An 11,138-nucleotide genomic window follows, 5' to 3' on the forward strand; every position below is an offset into this window, starting at 1 on the left:
AGCTATATGATGCAAAAATACAAACCACTGTAACCACAAAAAACAAATATCGTCTTTATATTGAACCTCCAGCTAAACAGAAGATGCTTTCACATAGGAATAGGGGAACAGGGGAAAAACTATTAAAAAGTACTTTGATGTTTTTTAACATAAACACCAAGTCAAATTGCTGAGTATGATGGAATCCGAGATGAAGAACATGCACAAGTTATGCCCCAATTTGGTGCTAAATTTACGGTTATCTTCTAGACCAGTGGGCTACTCCACTCTGTGTGCATATTAGGCCTCCCCATCTTCACTGCTCGAACTACCAAGTATGGCCGGACTAGCTGAAACACAAGAACAGATGTGAAAGTCATTGACCAAAAACAGGGTGAAGTAACAAGATGCCTTCTCCTTTTTACTTCTCTTTTCATTGTGCGCCTACCAGTATAGCTACCGATCATAACATTTCTCCAATATTTATCAATTTTTATTTGAAATAACCCTCTGATAATCTGATTATTATTTATTTTCCTTTTCATTACTTAAGTAATATAATATTCTTATTATTATGATTCAAATGCAACTTCAGAGCACCTATTGAAATTAATACAAAAATCATTAGGGTTGCTAGGAAGTACACAACAAACCAACATGCCTCAAGTATAGAGAATTCGAGCTAGAACTCCAAAATACATTAGAAATCTTTTTCCACACTTATTTTTACTTTAATATTTAATAAGAGCATATTTCATGGAATTTAAACTTTGAAAAGTCCAACTTGACATATATCCAAAATAATCCTATTAATATCTCCGATATCTAATTAATATCTAGCATAACTACATATGTACATATTTATTTGTGAAAAAAAATCCTTAGACAATGTTTCTAAAGGAAAATCAATATGGTCTGTAACGGAAGTCTAAATAATAGTTGAGGAAACCTGTTACCGCATATAGTTTCTAGGAAGGCATATCAATAGCCAGCATTGGCTAAAAATGACTTCTCGGAAACTTGTCTAATAAACTGTATCAGTGAACTGAGCATGAAAAAAGAGGTATAACTTCATATTACAATTTTCAAACTTTTACAAATAAAAAAATAAGCATATATCCATCAAGCCTGACAAACACGTAACTTTAATTTTTATCAGCATAAAGTTTGATAATATATAGTAAAGAAATAAGTGTATTTATTTATTTGTTTCAGATGTGGGCCAGTAGTTTATCAAAATGTAGTAGGTTATATAATACGGTTTTTCCGCGGTTTGCCCATGAGCATATAATAAGCCTAAATGTCATGAAGCCTTGTTCCATAATTCTTTTATTAGGTTTTTTCTTCCCTATGTAAGCACAAGGGTATATTATATAAGACTTGATTACTCGAATATCTTTGAATCCTAAATTGGGTCTCTTCTCCATTTTGTTGTTCGGAAACCCTTGCGATAACGGCTGTTATGCTGTTCATCCGCCTAAATTTTATCATCGTTATCATTTTTAGTTTATAAATCCATCATAACTAGAGTTGTCCTACATCATTTTATTAAAAAAATTAAATCAACAAGTTTAGCTCTATTTGTGAAAACTTGACACATCTTTCATATACATATCACTGATTAAAATATTATCCGTACGTCATTTGTTTAAAGTAGTTACAGATTATGTTAAATGTTGGTTCTGAGCATGTGACCATGTGTGCGTCGTACACAAATAGCTTCAGAAAAAATTTGCAAGCAGGACAGACCTTCGTAGATGAATGCTTAGTTTCTTCACTTAATATAATATATTAATTCCTAAGGAATGGTTGTGATAAACAACCTGCTTTGATTATTTTTTGAATATTATTAAAACCTTAACCAATAAACCTCTAAGGATTAGTCCATCTACAGATCCATACACATGTGCATCCCAGTCAACTATGTCAATACTCAATAGGCACAAATATAGAACAACGGACTTGCAACAGTTATCGTCTAGCTACTGAATCAGATTAAGGAATTAGTTTGGTTCCGTGATAAATATGTCTAGTTTTTCATTATAAATAGAATTTGAAGGCTTAAAACAAAACCTGAAGAAGAAAGCTCAAAAGCAAGGTAACAAAAGATAAAGAAAAATAAATAATGAATTAAACTTACTTCTTGAATTTATCCCTGCTGCACGATTGTTATCAATCAAGTCCCACCTTAAGTTGACCACTTCTGACATCTATACAATGGAGAAAGATAACAAGGATTAACAATTATGTAAATACATTCCTCCAATTCACCATCAACATGTTTGCAACAATTTAGCAATACATACTAAGAAGACCTTGCCAGTTGTTTCTTAGTTTAATCTTTAGCCTACGGAGGTATTTTTTTGTATTTATTTGATAATACCACAATAACATTTAGGTACCCACTATGTTATAAACACACAAGTTATAACGTATAAAACTTTTTTAATGCAAAGTGCTGCAGAAAAATTAACATGATTTCAAAAGTGAAGTATTGCAAACAAACTGGAATAGATTATATATTTTAAAGTAAACTGAACACAGTACTTCAAAGCATCACCAGTTTTGCAGTCTGTTCATTTGATGCATTTATAAATTCAGATAAAGAGCCGAGATTGATTTGATCAGATAAATAATTGAGGGTTTTCAGAAAACAAATATAAAGACTATTTGTACAAAAAAAAGTATTTTTGTTAAATAAGCTGCAAAAAGAAAAAGTTCTTGTAAAAACTTAATTATCCCAAAAATCATAATACCTCCATATATCGCACGTATCTTCTTGTAAAGCCTACATCAGTAACTTGAGGCAAGTTCAAGGCGCTTTCAAATTTGTAAGCTTCTTCTGCTAACCTGAAAATTTGAGGGCAGATAAAGTGTTTGGTGTGAAATTCTTCTATACATGCAAATGGATTTCATCAACTGTTCCTGTATTTAAATACATGACACCTGTGATGGACTTTAGTTAGCATGAAAGAATAGAGCTTTGTACTTCTCGGTGAAACCAAAGATTACAGAAAAGAATATTTGGTTGGACAAAGTAGTCAGAGATTGTAAGGTCCTGCTCTCATGATGATGGAGTCCCTTTCTTACAAGCCATCATCCATATAAAACACACTTGTTAGAATTATGATACGTCATTTAATTCAAATATATATTTTAATAATTGATTGCTGTTGACCAAATCTTTAGAAAATTTTTGGATTACAGTTGTAGTGCTTTTAGGAGAAAAGATATGTATGTTATGTATTGGCTTATATAAAGGCCACATTATTACACTAATTCGCAAGTCCGGTCACTTTGTGAAAAAATTGCACTAAACATTTATAGCACGATCTTATTGACTACATATCAACCTTAGAATGGAGCTAAGGATGTAATCCATCTAATTCCAGGTGACATAATGATACTGTGTTCTTTGCTCAAAGGTGGATCTTCTTTTTTCCTTTGGGGGGGGAGGCGGGGGCTGGGGGGAGTTTCCATGCCCGCCAGAAATAAACGATTTATATATCTTGAGGTGTTTCTTTGTTTAGGTTGAGTACTTCAGGTGTTCAACTAAAGTTAAGGTGGTTAATAGTCACATCATAGCTCTATGTTATTACTAATTTAATAGAATCGGACTCGACATATTTTGAAAAATATACATTTTTTTATTTTAAAATAAGTGTCCTAATCCGAGTGTCCGTGTCCGAGTGTCGAGTGTCCGACACGGGTACTTGAAGGTAAGATGAAGAGTCCGAGTAACATACACAATCCTGTTGGCTGTAATTGAAATACAAGATTCGAACAAGTTCAGATCGTAAAGAAAAAATTATTCATTCCTACACTGCGGTTCATAAACATTAGGACACATTATATATAAGCCATCTAGGAATATTAATCTGGAGTTTTGGATCTGAGTGTTCATCCCTGTACTCCGATTCATAAATGTTAAGACACAACTTATAAGAACCAGCTGGGAAGATCATATTATAATGATCAGGAGTTTTGGGATGGTGAATGTAACTAGTGATTCATACATTACGTTGACTTGGAAAGTAACACTGCCTCACATGAAACTATACAAACAGAAAAAAAAAAAATCAATTGTAACAGAATAAAAAAGCTCGGTGCATAGACCAAATTTCTGCTTTATTTGGATTGTGTACCTAAATTCACATCCAATTATATATGTATATATAACAATTATTGATAATTAACATAGAAGACCAAGATGGCTGAATGGCCACTATAAAGTAGATTGAGCTAACTATACAATGATGACTGTAGGAAATATGAAGAATACTTACGCATCAGAATATCTTTTCAATGTACTAGATTGCAAGTAGGATGAATCATTTTCAGCAGCATGCTTATATTCGCAGGACAAAAACCGAAGCTTGTCAACCTGGAAAGGATAAAATAGAGTTTCCTTTTTTATTATATAAAAATATATTGTGCACTCATAAAACAATATACTTTGAGGCACGATGTTATTAAGTACGGTCAGTATAGTATATTACCTGAGGTAGCAAGGTATTTCCAGATATAAATTGCTCAATATTGCGAATACAAAAGTCCCACGACGAGATCTAGCCCATTAAATTGTAAAAGTTTTAGCCTGACTGCAGCAAAATCTTGCCACAAATTATATTACCATCAGATTTGTAAGCCTAACCTTAAGATCTGGAGTAAAAACAACGCAAAGCTGACCATCGTGAACTACACGCAAATTTTGATACACAGCCTCCACCGTTGCATTGTAGGAATGAACAACAATTTCACCAGACAATGTCTGGTGTTCGCTAGGCATGTCAAAGCTGAAAAACTCTTTCAGGATACCAGTTTCAAAACCAATTTTGGATAGTGCAGGCAGCGTTTCAGCTGTAACTTCTGAAAGTACACAAATAAAAAAATTACGTAGCTGGAAAAAAATGAGCTAAGGTTTATAATAATTTGTAAACAAGAAATGAAATACAAATGGAAAACAGGCTATTCATAAAACTGATAGCATCTAATAATCTGTTATAAACTTCTAGATACACTAATATATCATAGAATAATATAACAAAATATAGGTAGAATCTTCCAATTTAACATCTCAAAGAATAAAAAGTCGAAACACAGGACAAAAGAAAAAAGATCTGAAACAGCAGAGAAATAAATTAGATGACATACCATAACCACAACCTGGCTTGTGCTTGCATACTTGACACTGCCACGCCCTCTGTTAATGAAGTAAAAACAATGTATTAAGACAAAAGACATAAACAACACAGGATCGCCTAGTTAGAACTGTAGTGAGACTCATTACATGTCGTATTCTAGCTATTTTAAGAGTCCAGGATTGTAAACATTTGAACTCCACTCCAACAATCATGGTAAAATATAATTAGCAATATAGATTTTCCAGAGGCTTTTTTAAGAATAACTAGTCAATAAATATATATGCCAGAGAGTGCCTTTTTAAGATGAACTAGTCACACAAGAAGAATATTGAAAAATATACTTGCAACAAAATTTATCAAATAATCTAAAATGTTGTCCAGTCAACATCGAATGTTATGTATAACAATTCTTAATTTCTTTTACCATTTTTACTTTAATTAATATACAGGTAAAATTTAATAGCACCAACCTGAGCAAAAGGAGCAGCCTGTTTAGGGCGATTCTTGCATCGTGAGAAGCACCATCTCCTTTTGGCACTGGGTGCAAAAAAATCTGAAACAACTTCCCTCTGGGACGCTATGCTAGCCTGTAATAAATAAAATCATGAATACAATGAGTAAATATGACCTATGCTGATGAAGACCAACTCAAAAAAAAGAAGTTTTACATTAGCACTAAGATGCAACTGGTGATACTGGATCAACCGCTTCGCACAATTTCCTGGAACAAAATTGAGGGGTCCATTGTTTAAACCTTTTCCCATCAAATTCTGGCATCCAGAACACAGGGCGCTTGATGTGCTGAAAAGAAAACATACACAAATTAATCTTCCAGCCTGGAGTTTCAGATTAGCAATACTGATTTGGTACTCCAAAACATGTATATGCTTACAAAACATTCATACTGCTCAGAATCTTTCTCCAAGTAAATACCAGATACCTTAATAATGTTAGTATCCAACTCTGAACATTAAAAAGGGAATTCTCCGATCAAGCTTGAAAGAACAAGCTAAACCTTATATTTTGAGTTAGATTTTTGCAGTTACTGATATTTTGGTAGTTCGTATTAAATGTCTATAAAAATATACATGATAAACTAGTAACTAGTAAGGAGGTTGTCACTACTATATATTGAATTCTAGCCCTAATAACCACGAAATGATTCTTGCATCACACCTGTAGCAGTAAATATTAATATTAATATAATAATACAAATAAATTAAAATTGTTATTATTATTATTATTATTGCTATTATTATTAAATTAATACACATATATGCAAAAACTACAAAGATAAAGAGAGGTTACTTTATATATTTTCGTAAGAAAATAATCAATAAGACAAAATAATTCGGCAAGAAATTCGAAAAACAAGATTCGTAATTATTCATCAAAAACAACATAGGCACGTTAATTATTTCCCTCAACGTACTACCTTCTTAATCTCATTGTTTTTCATATATCAAGAGGGCAAAATCCTGTCAAATCACAGGGTTAAAATTATTTTTGCTATGTTTTTGTAATATTATATATTTACATGACAGTTAAATTTTTGGAGCAATTTAATTGCATTTTAACAATAATCATATAAGTAATATATGTCAATTGTCGACTACATGCTCAAACCATATTAACTTGTTCCTTTTAAACATTTTACCATATATATTCTATATAGATCTAGATAAATTTATAAAGAAACATAATTTGGATATTGGTAGCCAAGGGTGGATTAACAATTTTCGTACAGCGCTTATGAACGAAACAAATGCTACCAATTAGGTATTTTTAGATTATAATCAATTCAGGACTAAACATAAAAAGATTGAAATCAAAAAATTGTATATGTAGAAATTTAGAAACGATCTAGTCTTTACATTTCAACGTAATTCTATGGTGTCACATAAACAAACAGGCACCATTCAGAGAAATAAGTCATCGAATATCAAAAAGAACATAAAACAAAGTGAAACATTACTCACCAAAGACATTTTGAAGACATGGCCACAGAAAAATCGACTCACTTTGTTGTGCGGAAGAGTAGAAATGAAGGGAATAAAAAAAGGAACACTAACTTTTGTGCAATTGAGGATGCAGTATTATTAGGTATTATTTTGAGGTCATCTTGCTTTGTCAATTTATTATTTAAAAGTTGGTGAGAGGTAAAAGATATAACTGTATCCTAAACAGTATTAGAATTTTATGTAGTTATGTTTTCAAAGTCTATGCTATTAAATGCCAAAAAAGGATTAAAAATTGAACATGGAAAAAATAACAAAAAAGAAGGTTCGCGTGAAAACAGGTGCTGAACAACTAAACCAAGGATTTTTCTAATGCACAACGAACATTGTTTGGATAACAATTCATTTTAGCGAAAAATTTAATTTAAAGAGTTGATCAAAGTCTAAAAATTATTAAGATTACATTTCATTTTATATATGAAATCCTTGATTCTAATCATAATTATTAAAAAAAATACTTTTAATCAATTTATAGTTCTTGATACTAACAAGCTACCACAATTAAATGATAAAAATCTTCAATATTAAACAACTACCAGAGTTAACACATTCTCAATCACCCGCTAACTTTATTCGCAAAAAAGGTAAAATGTAAAACTTTTAATATTTTCATCCACAACATTGTCGTTTTCTATAAAAAACAGTTGTCAACAAGTTTCATATAAAATTAAGAATCAACAAAAAGGTGATTTACAAATATAAGTTGAGTAGAGCTGCCAGTGAACATCTCGGGACCGGTTGGCAGGGGTGCTACTTATCATCTTGTGATTTTAAAAATCATCTTTTGAAGTAAAAGTTAAATTAATTTATTCAAATTCAATTTGGAGCTTTTTATTATTGTAATTCTTTAAAATTTTATTTTTAAGAAAAAATATTGATTTAAATGGAAAAAAACCTTGCGAAAGTTTTAATATCATAAATCATATTTTCTATAAATCAGCATCCCCGTCAATTGGTATCAGAGCCACTATTTTTGCTACATAATCAATGGTGAATCCATTACTTCGCTGACAGTTACCTCACCTTTATTCCCATGTAACTACCTCTCCCGAAAAAGTTGTTACCTTCACAAAATATATTTTCCAACCCTGCCAAAAACCTTATTGTTAGCCGAAATTAAGTTATTCGAAAATTTTTCAAGCACTTATCAAGCATCCTATAATTTATTTTTATTTTTTTATCTTAGGTAACCCGCAGTCGCTACCCTTCGGGTGCGCACTGGATAAACCCTACGGGTTCACGTAATAGCCTGCAAACCACGTGAACCAAGGTAACCGCATTTAAGCGACAGGCTCGGGTTTAGGAGGGATAATCATAAATTCTTCTCCCGTGGATTTAATTTTGCTAAGCAAGAATCCTATACTTAGACCTCAACAAATAAGAAGTTAAGGATTGGGGATTGAGACCACAAGAAAACTAAAAATAAAAGTAGATGTTTCTTATAAAGTATTTTATCCATATTGCACATATAGTTAAGCATGATATGAAGAGGATAAATATTAAAGTAATCAGTTCAAGGAATGAAGTGTTTTTTGTACCATGTACAAAACAATCAAGTACTCACAATATTATTGTTAGACATAATATTTAATTGTCATGTTCCTCAACCAAAGTATTCTTTCAAAGAGACATATAGTGGTAGAAACTATGTATATCCACCATGGATGATTGAAGATAAATTATCTTGGGGTTATGCAATAAACAAGTTAAGCTACATGTATTTCATATGTCCTATACCAATAAAGTCAATGATATTGCTAAAAAATGGTTTATTGATAAATTTCTCCTTGGTTGCATTTTTTAGTTCGAAAGATTACTAACATGGTCATATATGATATTCACCCCATAAAACTTGGTCGTATCATTTTGGGGAGTCCATAGCTTTTCCATCAAGATGCGCCTCATTTTGTAAGTGTCGACACATTTATTCGTCAAAATATGTAATAAATATACTCCTACTAGTACTAGACATATGTGTAAAGTCTCGAAGAAACTATTTGGAAGCAAAACAATAGACTCGTATACTCCTACTAGTACTAGACATATTTCTAAAATTCTTGAAACTATTTGGAAGCAAAACAAAAGCATCTGTATACTCCTACTAATACTAGACATATTTCTAAAATTCTTGAAACTATTTGGAAGCAAAACAAAAGACTCTGCGAGCCTAATATTTAGAAGTTTTCTAAAACAAATTATCTATTTTATTATAATATTACCAGATTACGATATTAGAAAAAATTTGTATTATTTGATAAGGAAGTGCTAATATTATTATATATAGGATCCAAAAGATTATAATTATTGATATAGAAATTACATTATATGTTCTGTGTGAGGTTATTACACGCACGTGTGATATTCACTCCAAAAAAACTTGGTCGTATCATTTTAGGGAGTTCATGGGTTACCAATCGGAAATCAGTGTTATTTTATAAGTGTAAGCACACACATATATATAATAGGCAAATGATCAATTAGAAGCTAAACTTAAAATAGAAATTAGAAACTAATCTAAGCCATTAGATCAATCTAACCTAATGGCCCCCTAAAAGCACCACACCCAACTAATCTACACCCTGCCACACACAATCTCAGCCTTTTTTCTCCATTTTTAATTTGATTTTTCACGTCAAACGGTAATTTGTTTTAAAATCCGACTTCACTGTATTTTTCTTCATCTCTCAATGATCGATTTGCATACCATTTGTGATATATTTCAAAATAATTTAAAATAAAATATTATTTGATTTCTAGTTTCTATTCCAAAATTGGTTTCTATTAGAGTAACTCTTATATATATACTAGTCTCTAACCCGTGCGATGCACAGATTGCTTTTAACACTAGAGTAATTTTTAATAATATGTTTTATCTTAAAATTATTGATATATTAATATAAATTTTCAATAGTTGAAATATAAATTGAAGAACATAATACGTTATAATAATATATGTTTTATGATAATTTGAGACTTGACTAAAAATAAATAATATAATATATAATATGTTATTTACGGGACTCGAACCTTGAACCTTGAACCTGTAGAAATTGTTAAAAATAAAGATATAAAGCTTAAATTTAATACGCTGTTGACGGAATTCGAACCCTATGAGAACAGTTTAAATATTAATATAATATTATTTTATTATTATATCCAACGGTTCCCATCTATATGTCTTTAGATCTGACGGTTGTTATTTACCGTACCAAACAACTATACCAAACAACCAACCAACTACCAAATAGAGGGTGTCATGCCTATAATTGTATAGTATAGATAGATATATTGGTGAATACATGTAGCAGACCTAGATATCTACTTAGAAGGCCTAGGAACCTATTTGGAAGCAATATAAAAGGTTGTGAAAACCCAACATTTACATTATTTATTTTATTAGGATAACATATAATTATATTATCTTCTTCAAGTTTTGTTTAATTTTATTATATAATGGAGTCAACAAGTTATTACGGTCTATTTATACTAAAGTTATATCATTTGAGTTGTGTGAGATTGTTTTTTGAAGATATTGTTCAGAACCCTAGCAAATAGTACTCATCTGAGTGGTATCAATCAAACAAATGTGTTAAATCGGTCACTAATCAAAAACCCATCTCAATCAAACCTTATATCTAACACTTAACATGTTTAAAAAAAATCAAACCCTTGATTATGGCATTTGAGCCACATCACTAATATATAAACAAGTAATCCTAAATGACAATCATAGAAAAGATATACATACAGATCAGGGGAGAAGCCGAGTTGTTATGCTTCGGTGCGACAAGTGATAAGCCTCCTCCCATAATTTCCTCATTGTTATCATCCATCTCTTCAAAACCTTTAGGCCCTGTCACCCTGATATAACATGATATATATAGAGGTTCATGATCATGGGTTGAGCAGACATGGAAGACAGAAGAGTAGCTGTATTACCTGGTTTTCGCCGTATCCAAAATGTTTTTACTAGGTTTACTAGGTCCACGATGTGTGT

The 11,138-nt window shown here is 31.3% G+C and overlaps 1 protein-coding gene across 1 annotated transcript; it reads right to left on the reverse strand.

Moving 5' to 3' along the window:
* Positions 1–125: 125 nt before the first annotated feature.
* On the reverse strand, positions 126–5,335 carry LOC141674827 (transcriptional corepressor SEUSS-like). Its single transcript, XM_074481530.1, has 8 exons — positions 5,270–5,335; positions 5,134–5,182; positions 4,634–4,848; positions 4,479–4,547; positions 4,266–4,363; positions 2,736–2,829; positions 2,120–2,189; positions 126–329 (listed from the first exon to the last, which is right to left on the reverse strand). The coding sequence occupies exons 1-8, from the start codon at positions 5,333–5,335 to the stop codon at positions 280–282; spliced, it is 711 nt and encodes a 236-aa protein (XP_074337631.1). The 3' UTR covers positions 126–279.
* Positions 5,336–11,138: the final 5,803 nt, after the last annotated feature.

This window comes from Apium graveolens, chromosome 7 (genome assembly GCF_009905375.1).
Source record: "Apium graveolens cultivar Ventura chromosome 7, ASM990537v1, whole genome shotgun sequence".
In the NCBI taxonomy this organism is placed as follows: Eukaryota; Viridiplantae; Streptophyta; class Magnoliopsida; order Apiales; family Apiaceae; genus Apium; species Apium graveolens.

Coding starts and splice junctions, on each gene's coding strand:
- LOC141674827 (XM_074481530.1), bottom strand. CDS start 5,335: ATGATTGTTGGAGTGGAGTTCAAATGTTTACAATCCTGGACTCTTAAA. Junction 4,548..4,633: donor TTTTTACTCCAGATCTTAAG/GTTAGGCTTACA, acceptor TTAATGGGCTAG/ATCTCGTCGTGGGACTTTTG. Junction 2,190..2,735: donor GATACGTGCGATATATGGAG/GTATTATGATTT, acceptor TCCATTGTATAG/ATGTCAGAAGTGGTCAACTT.